The sequence below is a fragment of the Melozone crissalis genome, unplaced genomic scaffold (genome assembly GCF_028551555.1).
Source record: "Melozone crissalis strain CALT ecotype California unplaced genomic scaffold, PUWL_Pcris_2 ptg000005l_1, whole genome shotgun sequence".
NCBI classification, from domain to species: Eukaryota; Metazoa; Chordata; class Aves; order Passeriformes; family Passerellidae; genus Melozone; species Melozone crissalis.
In genome coordinates, this window is record NW_026535783.1 from 26,370,755 (window position 1) to 26,389,527 (window position 18,773).

General features: G+C 45.6%; 1 protein-coding gene across 1 annotated transcript in view; it reads right to left on the reverse strand.

Annotated features, from left to right (window-relative positions):
* The window catches only part of CORO2A (coronin 2A), a 55,838-nt gene that overhangs the window by 14,114 nt on the left and 22,951 nt on the right, over nt 1-18,773 (reverse strand). The window contains exons 2-3 of the mRNA XM_054289996.1: nt 7,387-7,587; nt 2,269-2,385 (exon numbers count right to left, since the gene is read on the reverse strand). Coding sequence (XP_054145971.1) covers nt 2,269-2,385; nt 7,387-7,587 — 318 coding nt within the window. The remainder of the gene's footprint in view (nt 1-2,268; nt 2,386-7,386; nt 7,588-18,773) is intronic.

The window sequence follows — 18,773 nt, forward strand, 5'->3', positions numbered from 1 at the left end:
TGTGGGTCCGAGTTGCTCCAAATGAGCTACAGCTGCGAAGTCCTTAGTTGGGCAGCAGCTGTAGCTCATGAAGGTAACTGGAATAAATAGGGGTGGGTCGAGAGCCCAGGAGGAGCCCCTGAGAAGACACATGAAGAACTGTGCTGCAGAGAAGAACAGCTTGGTGCAGTATAGGACTTGAGAAATATGAATACAACAAGAATACAACAAGCTTGAAAGAAAATAATTTGTTCAGTCTCTGGCTGCCCTTCAACTACATAGCATGAAGGCACAGAGAGGACGGAGCAAAACCCTTTGAAGGTACAAAAGGAGAGCATCAAAGGCAATGGATGTATATGGCAATATGGCAATGCCTGGAGATCAGATGCATCCCATTTTCCCTAGAAGGATACTCAACCCCTGGGAGAAGGACCTACTGAGGCCACAGGATCTGTAGCCTTAGAGATCTTCTCAGCTCATCTGAACAAGGCTTGGAGAAAACCAATTATTTGAGTAGGGCATAGAGGAAGTGACATCCAAGGTCCAGCTATGAGGTATCAGGAAAGACAGTCACACCAAGAAACACAGTCTGCTGTCCTTGCAACTTAGCAGGCAGGGAGGAGATGTCTCTACACCATGTCACAGTGCAGAAGACCCCTAAGATACCATTTTCTGGTGCTAGGATGAGGATGGGAGAATAGTAAAAAGCGAGTACAGTCACAGACAGGCAGACTTCTTGGAACAACTTTTGGTACTGAGACCTGTGACATGCTCCATTTCCATTCTTTAGTCTGAGGAATGATCCAGTGTCAAGGTTCTGGAGAAAACTGGAAAGGAAATCTGGGGATAGTGCATCCAGTTTTGTACCCCTCAGTGCAAGAAAGATGCTAGAGGCCCACTAGGATGCCCAAGAGACTACAGCACTTTATCCTGCAAGTAAAAGCTGGGGGAGATGGGCATGCTCAGCCTGGAACAGCGAGCTTCCAGGCAAATTGATAAAAGCTTCAATACTTACAAGACTAACTGAGAAAAGAGAGGCAGGCTCTGTCTTGAAATGCACAGTAGGAGGACAGGATACAGCAGTCATTAACTGTGCTGGAAGGAAAAAAAATCCCCTTGGGAGGAGTGAAGAATAGGAACAAGAGCTCTGCCTAGAGAGGTGGTGAAAGAAACCCCCCCTTCAACACAAACGCTTCTGTGATTCTGTAACTACAGTGGGATGTTTTGAGGATTGTGCTCATTTCTTATATGAGGCTCAAAAGAGTGGCCAAGGTGGTGCCCTCTGCCACAAGTAAGTCATACCATGCCATACCTCCTGAGATAGCATGAAAGCCTGGATACAGGTTGGAAGATACAATAAAATCTTCACCATCAGTTCAGAAACTGAAAGAAAACTAAAAAAAAAAAAAAAAAAAAAAAAAAAAAACCACAGAGAAGTATCCAAACAAGCAAAACAAGCAGGAAGGACAATCAAAAATGCTTATAATCAAAACTGACTTTTTGGCAGAACTAAAATGGCAGAGCATGTGAACCAAGCCAGGTCTGGAGAAAATAACAGGAGAAAACTCCCTGATGCTCTATGGCAGAGTGAGAATAAACCCAGTGGGATCTCACATGGGATCTCTGGAAAAAAGCGCAGTTAGTCAGACATTCTCACTATCAAAGACGTCAGCATCACACTTTTTACAAGACCTTTTGAAGGTGACCTTCCAGTAGGGAGATATGAGCTTAATTGTCCCTCACAAATATGACTGGAATCTTTCAATTGCCACAGTGTCTACATCTTACCCACACTAACTTCAGCCAAAGCACCCACTGCAGAAGTGTAAGATGCATATTCCTCACCACAGCTGATCCAGCAGGACTCTACAGAGTGCAGGAACAAGCTCTGTGGGAAATTAATCTGAAAGAGCTGGTCCAGATAATGTTGTGTTGAAGCTTTTTTTTAAGTAAAGACAGAGTTTCAAAGAGATTAAACTTTAATAGCCCTTTCATTTTAAACTCATATTTTGTTTCCCTCATACAAACACACCATAAAAAGGCACAAACCCCCACAAAATAGATCTTCCTCATTACACTGATTTAGTATTTCATCTGGAAGGCATCACACAGGTCTGAATTCAGGAGAAATAAAGGAATCTTACTTTTTCCTGACTTCTTAAATAAGTATATGTGAGGTGTGAAAGCATGCATAATTTCATTTTCATGAGCTTTTGGTTTCTTTCAACTTCATTCTCCAAAAAGCACATTAGCCAGGTACTAACACACAGTACAAAGTGGAAAACTTACTGTGGCATCTTCTGAACATGAAGCTATTACAAAGTCATTGAATGGGTTCCACTTGATGTCCAGAACATTTCCTTTGTGCCCACATACTTTGGGATAATGCGGGTCAAGCTTGCCTGTCTGGAAAAAAATAAATATAATCAGGGTGAGCCATGGAATTACAGGGCATTTTCAAGGCAGCTCCAGAAAGAAACTTTCTGCTTGTTGTTCTCCAAATGCCCTGGGTGCTCTCTGTCTGTTAAAGATGGGGTTTTTGCTGTCCCACCTTAAAGAAAAGAAAGTCTGCCAGGCCTTCCCAAGAACATGTTGCTGTGAAAAAATTTCCATGCATGCCTACACATTTGGAAGACAGTATTGGGTTCAGACACCAAAGAGTAATTTACAGGAGAAACATCTATGAATGAGATGAATCTTTGACATTTTTTAGAGACCTTTTGATGGGGGGATAAACAACAGCAAACTCTCCTTCAGAAGATATTTCCTACAAGCAGCAAAAAAAATTTATTTTGGTTTTGGGTTTACCAAAGAGGTATTTGTGACACAAATTACAAATTACCATTTTTCTTTCAGCAAGCTATTTCTCTCTGATGGTGTTTAAATCCAGCCATTCATCAAATTCAATCAGCATTCTGAACTCTCAAAAAAAGCCCAAAACCAGCAGCGTTGGTACAATCCCAGACTCAGTGCCCTAAGGTGTATTGGGAGCCTTGTGCCAGATGGGGGCTGTATTGCATCGAACAAACCCACACTGCCGGCACGGTCTCTCCTGGAGAGTCAAGTCTGAATATTTAAATAGCAGAAAGGGTGGTGGTGGTTTTATTAACGTTGAAGTAATGCTTGCTTCCCTCTATAAGAAGCAGAAAGTGTGGGGAGCCCCCTGACACACCCCAGGCATCAGAAGTCGGTCACTGAAGAAAGGAGACAGAATGGCAAGAGTGATGGTGCTTACCAGCTTACTGCTTCCTGCCTGGAAGAACTGTAGACCAAAATGATTGCAAATGTGTGCTCTCCTAGAAAGCAGACACTTCTGTAGATGTACTACTCCCTACAACTCTCCAGAGGTGGGCCTTAGGAGAGCAGAGCTGAGGGGAATCTGCTACCCCTAAACAGGCTGTGGATAGGATATAATTTTCCCAGCTTTTAAATTTTGGGGGTTTTTTGCAATTCTGCATACAGAACAGGACATCAGTGTGTAACTATTCTGGCTTCACTGGAAAGTTTGTTGCATAAACTGGGACTAACTTGCTTTAAACTGAACATCCAAAGGGCTTTGAAATGTAAAAGACTGTGGTTTTTAAAACTACAGTCTAAACCAATTTCCTTTTATAACAGCGACAATGCAAAGAGATTTGGGAAGGCAGAAGAGAGATAAAAGGCCTTTAATAAGAAGCACTCCTCCACCCACGGTGTCCTTTTGTAGGCTTCAGAGCTTGGTTTCAAGATGACAACTAAAAGGGGTGGACAGCTGGATCGACAGGGATCCCTTCATCCTTAAGGGAACTCTGTCCCCTCCCAGAGCTAGTTGCCTGTCTGCTCCCCACTCCGTTTTGGGAGACTCCCAGACTGTCCTAAGCCCGGTTTGCCTGACCTGACCTTCAAAGCTCTCTTACCCCACTCCCACTTACCCCACTCCCAGGCTTTGGAAAAGGAGCCCTTGTTCTCCCAGCCACCAGTCTCACCTGCCCCATTGCAGGCCCTGAGACAAGAGCAGGACTCGCCACACATGAACCCCCCAAGAGCCAAGAAAACACACATAACATAAAGCTAGAGCTGCTGGTCTCAGATGCACATCTGCACGTGGAAGTGAAGATCTTCACCGCTGGAGGAAATTTTATTCTACAGATCAAAAACTATTTCAGTAACTAGAGGTGTTGTCATTGCATGAAGTGGTACCTGACTTGCACAGTTGCCTGCAGAGCTTGAAAATGAGCAGTTTTTCAACCACTCCCTTTCTAAAGTTCTAGCACTTCTGAAAAGCTTGGAGCTTGCTGACAAAAATCCCTTCTAGTGGAACATCCGTCAAAACTCTCCCAGCAGATTTCTGCGGGGTAGATTACTGTGAGGTCAGTCAGCCTCACCTCTGCCCCTGAGGGGCACCAAGCATAGCACTCACACACGTGTCAGTTCTGCAAGGCCAGAAGGGTCAGGGTCACCAGCACTCTCATTTTACAGTCCATGTTCCCAGAGAGAAGGGAGGGGAGTTTGTGTCTATGAAGTCTGCACAGCCACAGATATCCTCCCTTTCACACCTGGTGCTGACACATTGAAAGACTGGAGATTGCAGATCTGGGCACAAATAATCTCCTGGGACCTTGTTCTCACTTTTTTTTTTTTTTGCTGCAGAGGAAGAGACAGACACGGTCTCAACAGTCTGGTCATGAGGAAAGGAAAAAGGCAAGACTTCATCTCTCAAAGGAAGGCCACAAAATTTCTCTCCCAGTCAAGATCTTTCCTTGGCATGCTGTGCATGCACTTTCCCCGCACATCTACACCCAGGCCACACTGTGGGAAAGCAGTTGATCTCTCATTTACAGTCACCGAGCTCATGTCTCCTTGAACCTGTGAGATTTACAGTCAGTCAGCCTGTTCTGGGCACCAGGCAACCCCTGTGGCTGCAGCCCCTTGCCTCTCTGTTAAGATGTGCTGCCCTTCCACCCAGCTGGTTTCAGTGGCACATATTCACCAGGATGTCACTGACACACCCTGCTACAGACCATTTCCAGAGTGATGGCAAATATTCAGCTGATTTCTTATAAGGCTGACTGCAAAGGCCTGCTATAAGGATGGTATCTAGGGCAAAGAACTCATTCTTTACATAACCTCCACTGTCCCTAGCCCTACCCCACCCCCAGGCTCTCAGAGAAGAAGACTGGTGCAGAAGGAAAGAAGTGGTATTTATTCAAGAGATGAGAGACCTTGGTGCCTGTGACTCAGGAGGAGAGGAGTACCACAAACAAGCAAGGAGGTGCAGTTAAACAGGACAAAGCTGAGGCTGCATTCAAGGACATCCTTAGACAGGCAGCCACCCTAGCAGCAACACATGCAGAATGGACTAAAAAACATTGCAGGGAGGGACAAGAACAGCTCCTTGAATAGGTTGTTTATCCTCTTCAGCAACTGTAGCCCTCCCTGTTCCGGCTATTACCTCTTGCTTTGACCAAATGTCATCCTGGCTCTTGGTCTCTTGGGCTCTTCCTCCACACTTTGTTGCACTTGGGACATGTCTGCTTCCCGTGAATCCGGTGAAAAATAACCACAGTCAGTTGTCCATTGTAAGAGGGCAATACTGTCCCTGACAGGTTTGCAGAACAAGCTGCCTTTGTGCCCTGGCAGCCAAGGCCACAAGCCAAGTGTCCAGCACGCTGTCTGCCATGGCTCACCTTCACACCAAGAGATGGCAGTCACAAAAAGCCACCATCAGAACCACAGGTCAAAAGTTTCTGCTTTGCACCAGATGGTACCACTTTGGAAGTGGAGTAGCCAAAACAAAGTAGCTGGTATGGCAGGTCCTGACTCAGGAAATCCCTTTCTTTGGGAGGCTGAGGCTGCTTTACCCCCCAGAATAGGTCAGGAACAGGCATTCTGAGAACAGCCATGTGAAGCACCTAATTTCTCTGATCCACAACCAAAGATTAACTCTTAAGGGACAACTCCTGTCTGTAGCTCCATTTTGAAGCCAGTAATTCTTCCAGACTCATCAGCATCCAGAACAGAGAGCCCCACATCTGAACTGCAGCAGCATTTACATCTGCTGCTAACGGTCTGCTCCCCGGTCTCCAGAATTCCCTTCACCAAACAAATCAAAAGGAGTTGCTCCTTAAACTTCTTCTCCTCACACCTTTATACATCTTGCCTTTTTTCCCAGACTGACTGAGGCCTGACCTGCAAAGTCTTTCCTCATATGAAAGTACTTTTACATTTTCATTGACATACTTTAATTATCCTTTTCTGTATCTTTTTTTGTTCCACCATGCCTTTGATTTCTGCATGCAATATTTCAAAACTGGGTGGAGTATCTGAGCAGGTGTAAGAAGGAAAAATTACTACAAAGACTAGCCAAGCTGAAAAGAGGTGAGAAGACAGAAAAATTAATAGTAAGCAGTACAAGCACCTTCAGCTACTTTTGCCAGCACTTTCAGAGCTTGGTCCCACACCACATCCCCCACAGTCAACAGCTGTCGGCCTACAGATGCAGTTCTGTGATAAGGACAAGTTGTTGAGCCTCAACAGACCATCATTGTGGGGGCAGAAGTGAATCAGTCAAGAAAAACAGGGTAGTGGTTAATTTTAGAAGGACAGTCTCTAAACTGCACCAGCATTGAAGGAATGAATTAACAAAGTCCAGAAGGGCCGGAAACTGTGCTAGGTTCTTCAAGCACAACCAGTTCACTTTCATCCTTAGCAAATGTATATTGAAAAAGTGGCATTACAATAACACCATCAATTAACTTTTAATTAAAGGCTGAACTTTTGCCTTTCATCTGTTCTGTCCTGATTCCAGAGAGATCATAATCCCATATTGAAGTTAATCCAGTGCATGCCTAATTTTACTGAAGCAATAAACATCAGACAGCCAGCTTCTCCCTCTCACCAGATCCTAAGTCATGAAAACTCATAAACATGGGATTTGTTTCTGAAAGGGAAGTCTTCACAGCATCACTGCTTGAAGTTTAAGAGCTTCATTGCCTGATAACTGTGTCTTCATTCTTTCACGAAGGAGGCGGTAGAACAAAACATACCATATTCTCCTTCGGTCACAGCTGAATCCATGTCGCTAAAGCAGCTTTCTGGTTTTGCCCCCTTTATCCACTAAATACTTTTTAATTTGCAGTTTCTCCCAGGAGACAAACATTTGAACAGCACATTCTGCCGACTATACAAGAAAGGCAAATGAGTTGTAAAATGAAGCAAGGTGCTAAAAATCTGCAAGCAGCAATGCAAGACATACAAATACACACATGCCAGGAGTCACCTGCTAGGGCAACTGGGGCCTCTTCCATCACTTTGCAATTTGGGTAACAGCATTAACTGACTATCCTCTGTGACCCAGCTCCCTAGAAGATGTCCCTCCTCCAGCCTCCTGACAGGCTCCCGAAAGCCAGCTCTGCCTGGGGAGCTCACCTGCTTGATGGGAATGACGAGGAAGGCGCCGCCGCCCACGCACTCGGTCACCACGGCGATGAAGCTGGGGTTCACGGCGCAGAAGTGGTTGTCGTTGATGTTGTGGGTGATGGGCACGCAGTCGTAGCACTTGTCCTTGCTGGCAGCTTTGCCATACACGTGGCGGAACTTGGAGCTGCGGTACTGCGGGTGCCACGACATCTGCAAGGAGAGAAACACAACATCCAAGGCATAAGGACAGGCCGTCCTGGCAAGGCTTGCAGAGCCCCACGCCCCTCTCCCCACCACAGGCTCACCCTCCCCACCTGGGCTGCTCTCACCAACCCTCAGCCAGCAAGCCGTAGACGCAGTTTTTTTCTGGTGTTCGCCCCTTTGCCATAACCCTGTTGCACATCTCTGATGGAGAGAGGAGAGTGCAGGGAAGAAGTGACAGCTCTCAGCATCACCAGCCAGCTGGACTGTGCACGTGCCAGCAGTCTCTATCGCTGGGGTAGGGCCACATGGCAGCAAATTCAAGAGGAGATGAATTCTGGTACGACAGAGCTCAGAAAGCATGAAAAATACAAGATCTTGAGCATGGAAAGCATGAAAGATGGTGAGTGAACAAGCCAATCTGGATGTATGCTTTGTTTAGCCCTCAGGTGGTTTAGAACCAAAACTGATTCTAAATTTTGCTCACATGAACAGAAAAAATAAGTTTGGCAGATCACAGGAATAGCTACAGTCACCTGTTGATCTTTTTTCCACATACAATTATGTTCTGCATGTCTGGTTTATAACTGCACTATAGCCCTCTGACAGAATGCATTCTAAATGGTGTTTAAATGACACATAAAGCATGCTAAACACAAGAACCTCTTCTCACAGAAAGCAGTGAGGCTTAATGGAACTGATTTAACAGATTTCATAAAATCATACAGTCACAGAGTCGTAGAATGGTTTGGGTTGGAAGGGACCTTGAAGACCATCTAGTTCCAATCCCCCTGACATGGGCAGGGACACTTCCCACTAGACCAGGTTGCTCAAGGCCCTATCCAAACCAGCCTCAAACACTGTCAGGAATGGGGGAACCATAGCTTTTCTGGGCAACCTGTTCCAGTATCTCACCACCCTCAAAGTAAAGAATTTCTTCCTAACATTTAATCTAAGTTTCCCCTCTTTCAGTTTGTATGCATTAATCCTTGTCATACCACTACACTTCCTGGTGAGGATGCCTTCTCCACCTTCCCTGTAGAACCCTTCAGATACTGGAAGATTGCTATTGATGTTTCCACACAGTCCTTTTTTCTCCAGACTGAACAGTCCCAGTTTTCTCGCCTGTCCTCACTGGGGAAGTGCTCCAGTCCTTTTAGCAATTTCACAGCCCTCCTCTGAACTTGCTCCAGCAGTTCCATGTCATTATTATGTTGGAGGCACCAAAACTGTATGCACTGTTGCAGTCAAAGTCTCCTGAGAGCAGAGGGGTAGAATCATGTCCTTCAACTAGCTATTTTCAAATAGGAAGCTATTAGTGCTGGTCAGAGAAGGTAATTAAGACTATTAAACCCAGATCCCACAAGATTTAGAGAGTAAAAGGCATACAATGAGTGCAGTGAGAAGATTCTACTTCCCAAATGAAAAGAAGTGCAGAAATGAAAAGAAAGACAGGAAGATTATGGGTGAAAGAGCACCTCACACAACAGCTGGCAATGTAGGCAAATACTGCCAGAAGGCATGGTTTTGCCCCATATTGACCTCTTTAATGTGCATTTGGTGAACAGTATTATCAGTGATGCTGGGTCAACAACACTCCAATTTGACAAGGGAACCCAACCAATTCGCTTTTGAGCTACTGCAAGGCTTAGAGAGCTCGCTCACACGGTTGAAGGGTCAAGGGAAGCGTGCACGCACTCAATGGCAGGAAGCCAAGTGCATCTGACAAGCAGAGGTCTAAGCAATTTTAAACCAAAATGTCCATGTTGCAGGCATGGTACTGCATCCTCCTGGGATGTCTATCAAAGGCTAAGGAACCAAATGGCTCGATACTGGGCAGTCAAACTGGAGCTTTACAAGCTCTCATCAATACAAAGTTCCACAAAGCCGTGTCACACTGGAAGATTTGGGCTGTGAACAGTACTAGGACACAAGTTCTATCCTATTTCCTGCCTCCTCCCAGTTCTACTGACACAGCTCAGAGCCAACTCCGCCTTGGACAAATACATATGCCTGTAGTATTTGAGTCCTGGCAGATCACCAGTTGCTTTCATAGTCACCTTTGTTGCTCTCTGTTACCTTAGCATGTTTTACCTATGCTAACCCTAATTTGTCCATGCTTTTAGCTGAATAAATCTCTTCCACAGAAAACACTAGGTGCAAAGGGTCTTTTATACAGTGAGAGATACCTGTCCCAAACAAAAACAAAGAAATGCAAGTTATTTGAAGAAGAAAGCAGCAATCCTAAAAGCTGATCTAGGAAGAAGGGATATTCACAGGCAGAAAGCAAGTTGAGGTTATATGCAAGTGGCTACCTTCCCAAACAGCCCCAGAGGTGCAGTGTTGTCAAACAATTTCATGTTCATTACAGTTTTAGTGGTTAGGTTTACTCACACCAGGAGGAGGGGGAGGAATCACTGTATTGCCCAGATGCAGCAGTATGCAGCAGTTGCTTCTTACAGCAGGACTATTATCTTTCCAAAATGAACTAAATTGCCTGGCTGCAAAGTAATTCTAGCTACACTGCTTTCGAGCTGGGAGAGAGTGTGTGGTCTGAAGTTTCAAGCCCCTTCTGGATAAAGGAGCCACCAAGCACAGAGGAGCAACTATTGAGAACGCCAGGACTCTTCAGAAGCTCAGAAGGATCTCATCAATGCACATCAATACCTCAGTATTAAAGTAGTAGTGGAGAAGACAGAAACAGACTCTCCTCAGCAGTGCCCAGCAGCTGGACAAGACGCAATGGGTACAAACTGAAACTCAGAAAACTCTATTTATATGCAATGAAACACTTTTTCCCCATGAGGGTTGCTCAACACTGGCACCAGTTGCCCAAAACATTATGGAGTTTCCATCCTTGGAGGCATGGTCCTGGGCAAATTTTCTAGTTGATCCTGCTTTGAGAAGAAGGATTGGACTACATGATCTCAAGGGATCACTTCCAATCTCAACTGTTCTGTGATCCTGTGATTTTAGGGCCCCTGGATCTCAGCCATGTGTATCTTGTACTGCCCTAAAAATGCCACTGCCAACATACCAAGATGCACACCCATACAAGGCAGACTTTCAACCCAATAAAGCAGAAGTATGCCTTGCAGGCTCAGCTTTCTCACCTGTTCCTCTGGCAGGAAGTGATGACAACACATTTCTTCCTCGTTCATAAAAACTGCTGTTTGGACAGGTAACTACTTTTTTTAAAGTGCAAAGAGCAACTTTTGGTATAAGGAATGGGGGGGGAGGGGGGAGAAAGTGACAAAAACTATATCAATATTTTGTCAGTAAGAAAAGGCACTATCATCTTCGAATAATTAAAAGGCATTATTTGTGCATTTAAAAATGTCTGAAAATTTAATGTTTTGCCCAGTCCCTTAACAATATGCTTTCCCTGAATGTTTTTTTGGACTAAAAAGCTAAAGCATTAGCTTTCTCCCTGCACTGGAGGGTCAGCCCCAGTGCAGAGGGTCTCTCCTTGCACAGCCATGTTTGAGCTGTGTGAGCCCATATGGGCAGAGCCCAAGGACCTGAAAATCCCGTGTGGGCAGCACTGGGTAAGGCCTGAAGCCAGAGCCGAGGGATTCCCAGCTCACCTCACCTCACTGCTCGTGGCACAGCAAGATGCCAGGGTGCCCACAGCAGGGGCATGCAGACCACCTGAGAACACTGGGCACACACATGGACAGCAGATTTGAGAGGCTGCTGGAACTGAGGTCTGGGTCCTCCTTCTGGTCAAAGAGGTGGAAGACCTCCCTCACTTGCTGCTCAGGCCTCTGACGCCAGCACACACACTGATCCTGAGCTGGCAAAAAGATAAAAGTCACTGATGAAGGATCACTGACCCTCTGCCAGGGTAGCACAGAGTCCTTTGCATCCTGGAGAAAGAAGGAAGGCAGCACAGCCTTTGCAATCCAGGAATCAACCTCATGCATGAGGAATCATCCTCATCATCCTGACCTAATTCCCAATATTGCTAGCCTCCCTGTAGGGGAGGGGAGAACCAGGATGGAGTGAGACACTGCAGATTATACTGCTGTTCATGTATTTCTAACCATACAGCTGATATAAAGACTGTGCTTAGCAAGGTCCTCTCACTCAGCTCTCAGGGAACATATCCTGGGACTTTTTGGACTTTTTATTACCACCACTCCCAGCAAAAAAACATTAAGTAGATCTTTTCCTGAAGCTGCCAAGAATTCCTGGAGAAGGATACAAAGATCCCTACAAGCACTTCTCAGATCCCTGTTTACCAGGTCAGATACCAGCTTTTTCAGGCTGGACAGTGTTTCTAGACAGCTTCTGCCTATTGAGATGTGCAACCCTAGTGATGCCTCAGAGCAGAGAGAGAACATGTGAGAAGAACAACTCTGCATACACCAGGGTCAGTGGAGAAGGAGGGGCAGGAGCTGCTCCAGGCCCTGGAGCTGAGATTCCCCTGCAGGCCGTGGTGCAGGCCGTGGTGAAGCAGCTGTGCCCCTGCAGGCCATGGGGATTCACAGGGATGCAGAGATCCACACACAGCCCATGGAGGTGCCCATGATGGAGCAGGGGATGCCTGGAGGGGGCTGTGATCCTGTGGGAGACCCGTGGAGAGAGGGGCCCTTGGAGCACTACACCCCACAGAAGAGTGACCCTACACTGCAGCAGTTTGAGAGGGGCTGGTGCCCATGGGATGGAGCCACGTCAAAGCTCACAGAGAGCTGTCTCCCATGGGAGGGACCCCAGGTGCAGCAGGAGAATGACTCCTGAGCAGTGGGAGCAGCCTCAGGTGATGAACTGACCGTAACTCCCATTCCCTGTTTTCTTGCACTGCTGGAGTGGGAGGTAGAGTTGGAAGAAGGGAGGGGTGTGGAGAGGGTGTTTTTTAGAGTTTATTTTACTTCTCATTATGCTGCTCTGAGTTTCTTAGTAATAAATTCAATTAATATCTCTAAGTTAAGCCTGTTTGCCCATGATGCTATTTGATGAATGGCCACTCCCTGTTTCTTAATCTCAACCCAGGAACACTTCATTAAATTTTCTTTCCTCTGTCCAGCTGCAGAGAGGAATGAGTAAGCAGATTTGGTGAGTGCCTGGCATCTACCCTGGGTCAACCTATTACAATCATGAATGATATTTGTGAATTTGTGAATTCTGGATGAATTTATCTTGGTCCTGGAGAAAATAACCACATGGAAAAAAGTGAAATATGTTTGAGGAAACCCAGACATATGGTAGCTTAATCCAGATCAAACTGAGAGCACCCTCTACTCTGGCGCCACAGTGCTCTGTGAAAGACTCACAGCAGCAGAGTCAGCCCCAATAGTGTAAAAGCAATAGTGTAAAAACTTTGTCAATGCTTTATTCTACCATTTCTCATCTTTGATATCCCTAGTGTTTTTGATATCCCTGGCAGTGCCGGGACCAGACCAGGAAATTATTTTCTTTACATCCTGGGAAAGGCCTGAAAGAAGATTGATGGGCACCTTATCTCCTACAAATACCAGTTCTTGGGTGTGGCCCCACACACTGCTAGGAGGTGACCTGTCCAGCACACAGTCCTGGACTGCTTGTGGTCTGGCACCTTCAGCCCCATCCACAAGCTGATTTATCTTACTCTGAGCAGAAAATTAATGTGTGGTAGGATGGGATTTATGAAAACACAAGCAAACAAACAAGCAAAAGACCACAACACCAACCAATCGCAAAACCAACCCAAAAACCAGAGCAAGGCACTTGAGCAGAATCAGATCATAGGAAGTATCTGATGTGGGTTAAAAAGAGAACAAATTATAGGGGTCACATCACATCTGCAAGGAGGGGAACTGCAGTGTTTTGGCAGCAGTGAGATCTCTCACTCTGCTTCCCCAGGGAACCACAGCTGGGCAGCGTGACTGTGCCAGCCCAGGAAAGAAGCAGCCAAAAAGAAGAGCTCTCCTCATTCCCCTGTGAACAGACATGCACATCTCCAGCTGTGATGGCACCAGAAGTGTCGGGAGCCAGGACCTCCATGCATCCCGCTGCTGACTGCCAGCAAGGTGATTCATTTTCTACTTCCAAATGCCCAGAGCAGGACTATCAGGTACCAGGCCCCCACCTGCCAAACAAACCCCAAGGACTCAGCATCATGGCTCTCTTGGAGCCAAGAGTGTCTGCTGCCACCCACCCCAATTCAACAATGAGCCTAGTGCTGGTGAAATTTTTGTTGGTGACTTTATATAAGGGGAAAGGCTGAGCAACCCCACCATTCACCAACCTGGATGTTCTCCATGTATTTTCTTTCCTTACAGGTATGTTCCCTATTCTGAAAATACAAGCAAGAAATGAGGTAGACTGGTTTTGTGCTGAAGTACCAAGTCATGCCATGAGTTGTCTGTGTTTCCAGGAGAGAAAAAACATGAAACAAGCGTGCACACAAGAGGATGCTGTTTACTGTGTGCTCACACTCCACTCCACTGGCCTGCACTGGGATTTCTGTTCGGCTTGTGCTTCATCAGTGACATGAACACTAGACAAAAGACCTTGGCTCTGGGCACTGCTCTTAAGGACATGCCAGAGAGTTGGAGGAGCATTCAGGGCAGACCTGTATGGACCAGTGATCGATCAGAGCAGTGAGATCTGCTAAGAAAGCCTAGAAACTTTGGGGTAGAGATGAAGGAGGGAAGCCATGACAGTAGGCTTCAAACACAGAACAAGTTGGTACAAGGAGGATATAAATCATCTCCTTTCAAAGTCTAGTGGAGACAAGAGAGTCAAAAGACATGTGTTTTAACTGCATCAAAGAAGTTTCCAATTAGGGAGCAGCAAAACTTTTATCAGTCATAGGAGTGGGAGAGAGAATGGCATTAATCTCTCCTGGCATTTCCCAGGCAGATTCAATAAAAGGCCTAGCAATGATTACAGAGCTACAGCTGGTCCTGATTTGGACACAAAACAGACTCACAGAGATTGGCAAGAAATCAGATAATAATTTTAATTTCATGTGCAATAAGTCTGCTATGTCCGGAGTGTGGCAGGGCTATACATCCACTCATGCTGGCTGCATTAACCCACTCAGAAGTGCACCCACTATCTCCATTTTAAGCAATATTCAGTTGCAGTACTTAATGCCAAAATTTCAAATTTTAACACTGAGGGACAAAGCAGCTGAATCAGATATAGCTACTTCAGAATAACCTGCTTCATTATTGTACCAAGAGCAGAGTTGCAATCAAAGCTGTTTAACAATGGCCATGATTCCTACCATTAACTGGCCAGTGTAGCTCCTTCCAAATATATCACTCTTCAGGGTTACTGTTAAGAGCCATATAATGGTAGATGAATGGCAAAAGTTTAATTTCAGCTTGTTTGTTTTATGCAGAGTTTGAGCTGAAACCTTTTCCACTGCATTGTAGAAACAAGTGGGCCCTATTTCCTTGAGGTTAATCTCAGCAACTCTGTGAGACCGCAAAAAAGACTTGTAGAGGACAAGACCACCCTGTCCAGATACAGACCTGAAGATATGGGTGAGCAAAAGGAGTGGCACTTTCAAAAGCAGAGATCACGTGACATCACAATAAAAGAAGGAAATGGATACGCAAAAGCATTCAAAGTGGTACAAAATGCCACCTGGAGAACTCACAGGAGCTGAACAAGTCCAGTAGGCACAAGAAATTTCTGCTCTTGGCAAGGCCACGTGAAGCTCCTCCAGGAAGCTGTCTGAGGTCTCTAACACCAGAAAATTTTTCAAGGTAGCCAGGCTGGAAATCACCTCCACGTCTGCAGAGAGTTGTTCTCGGTTCCCAGAGCTGCCCATGGCCCATCCCAACACTCATCTCCTGAGGGACCCGGCTGCAGACATGAGCTACAGCCCCTGCACCTCCTGCTCAGCAGGGTCCTGGCCGCAGCCAGCATTCCTCCGCCCAGGCACAAGTCCTTGACCGCTTCTGTTCCCCATGCCAACACCTGTCACTGTTTCACTGATTCACGGCAGTGAAGGGAGGAGGCTCACAGCTGACTCCAGTGACACAAACAGGCATTCTACTCCATCACCTGTAAGATATTCAAAGCCTTTTTTACGAGTTTCGTACAAACTAAGCCTGTGCAAACACAAGATCACTGCCTGTAGAGCATCACATTAGATGAGTCTTGCGAGTCTCTCACAAGACTGTATTACAGTCTTAGCATGGAAGCAGGGCACAAAAAGGCTGGGTGGATTGCAGAAGCAGCACTTAACTAAGCTAATTTAGACAGGCAGTATTTTTATTCCAAATAACAGTTTGTAAGTTCTAACAGAAAACTCTCAAGCTCTGTCTGCCTTCAGGTAAGCAACAGAGGGACAGACTAGCTGCCTCTGCTCTTGATCTCTGGATCACATGGGCCATTCACTGAAGAGCTGGATTTGGTGACCCCTGTGGGTGCCTTGCAACTCAAAATATTCTGTGAAAGCTGTGAAACACTATTCCAACAATCAAAGAACAGACAGAGCTCTTCAAGAGACCACAATGTGGCACAGCATCTCCTGAAGAGACAAACTTGTACCCTTCCCTATCCAAACCCACAATGGCACGCTCACACTCCTCAGAACACCTGGGCTCAGAGCCTTCCAGTTCACAGTGCACAATGGTTCCATTGCACAAATCCATTATGTGCATGGTACATGCCCCATGCTGAACAATTGTTTCCTGTTCTCTTGTGCTGCACACCTCTGAGCAGAGTAGAAACACATGCCAATTAATTAAAAATGGTTATGTTTGCTTCACGCTCCCCCAGCTTCGTGCAAGAAGTCTCCCTTCTCCTCAAGACCTGTTCTCCATACGGCCTGTGCAGTATTCCTGCATGAAAGCTGCCCTGAAATCAGGCTGAAATCCAGCCAAACCTCTGGAGATCTAGTCCCAGTGCACTCCCAAGGAAAGCATATAACATGACTACCAGAAAACCATTTAAGTACTGTTTTCTACTGTTCATAGGCAGGTTTCCAAACTCTGCCTATACCTCTTACTTGCCACTCTGAAAAGCACTTCAGATGTTCAAGTGATCTAGCCTGACAATTCTGACTCCCTTTCTCCTCTGTCCTTACTCCCAGGGAATCAAGAGAATTTGATCAAATAAAAGACCTTTTCAGAAGTCTCAATCCCTTGAAAGTTAGAGGTAATTTGAAAAGCAGAGAGACCAAGAGAGAAAAAATACACTGTCCTCATTCCTTCTCTTGTATGCAGGGTCAAAAGAGATAGAAAGGGGAGAAAATAAGGAATGCAAATGCTAGAAGGGGGATTTTTAAAGTTACAATGAACACTTCAATCTCAAATGACATCTAAACTTCATTTCCTTTTCACCTTCTTGTTTGGAATGCTAACCTTGCATTGCATTGGTAATGCCTCTTTCCTTTCAGCCTAATAATTTTTAAGTGATGTTTCTATGGCCGAAAAACCCAGAGGGGCAGCCTTGCGAGTCTTGAGAGAACTGTTTGCAATCACCCCAGGAGAAGCCGCAGGAGATTCAAACTTCCAACCTCATGCAAAAAAAGCAGATGGAAAGTGGCACAAGGATATACAGCTAGAAAACTCCTGAGAAGACACACATCCTCTTCTCAGTTCTGTACCACCAGTCCATGAAATAAAATCTTCATCTGCACGCAGCTCCAAGTAATAAAATCAAACAGAAGTAAGAATCATTGTCATTCCCAGAATCTGCCTAGATCCATTATTTTCTCTGGTGCCTTCTCTCCTTATTTCTTGAAATCATCCATCATTTTTGTACATCTTATCCTTCTCCTATTCTGCTAAAATCTCCCTCCTCCCCTCCACTTTTCTTCCACACTGCTTATTCTCTCAAAATTCATTCCTCCCCATCCAAAAACGAATAAGGTAACTTGATGCCTAAAGGTAAGAAGAGTCACTCAGGGAGACTCAAAAAGCCCTTTCAGCTACCTTGTCTCTGTCAATGACAGTGAGATAATGCTTGCATCCAGATGACAAGAAAAAGATGTACATGAAGTCAGCTTCAGTAGTTCCTCACACTGAACACCAAGCTATGTACTGGAAATAGGGGATACATTCCCATTCCCAGTACCCCAGGACTTGTAGAAAGGAAACAGTTAAACACATAGTTTTAAATTAGGCAATTAATATATCATTAAATACTGCTGGTTTTCGGCTTGAGAGCCAGCTACATGCACTGTAAATTTCATGACATGGCTCCATACAGAGCAAACTGTACAAGAGAGCTCCATAAAAATTACTTCCCCTCTCCTCACTCTGCAGTCCCCAGATTTATGTTGAAGCAAGAAGACATGTGCTCCCTGCTCCCAAACCAGGCTTCTGCATTCTGCACACAGGCACAGGGTCCTGGTTTCAGTGTCTCTCTGCTTCAAGCAGACTATTGCCCCCTCTCCTGATCAGAGAGGTGTGACTCTTGCTGCATCTTGTTTCCTGATGAATCTCGGCAGAGGAACATCCGCTAAGGAGGCTGCTCTAAGTCCTTCTGCTTCTACTAGCCAGCATCAGGGCACAGCTCTGATCAGGGAAGCAGTGCAGTGCAGCACATCCCTCCTGCCAGCAAGGTTAACGAGTCTTACATGACCTGCAGAAGCCATCTGTCACCTGCATGGAACACACAAGACTCACATACACAAGCACCTTCACTGGGATACAGCTGCTTTTAGCAGCTAACTAATCAACAAGGACAACTAAGTCCCAGGTCCACACAGCTGGACTGGGACAGTTTTGGCAAACACAAATACATCACATAATTGTATTTACTCTGAATTACGCTACTAATGCTTCCTTCACAGGGAAAATATCTCTCTCCCAGGACCTGGCACTGCAACCCTGTCCCTGTGGTTAAGCAAGAGAATTCAAAGAGACAGGCATTGAAAAAACAGCGTGCAGAGGTACTTCTCGCTTCCAGACAGCTTTAATATCTTCAACCTCACACAGCTCCAAATGCATTCCTCACCCTTTCTTTTTGCCTTATGCAGAGAAAGGGCTGCTGGCTGCAACCCTGATAGGAGTACAGTGATCACAAAGCAAGCAAGCAACGAGAAAGGTGTCTGTTTGTTATGCTAGTCTGCAGGTGTCACTTTTTAGCAAAAGCAATCAGTGCAATTTCCCATCCCATGTGTCCTCATTTGCCACCAGCTATCATGGATATGAAAAGGGCTTCATTAGAAACAGGAGAGTGGGAAACACATCGCTCTTGCTAAATCAAGTATTGTAGTAAGGTGTAGTTTTCTTCTAGTAGCA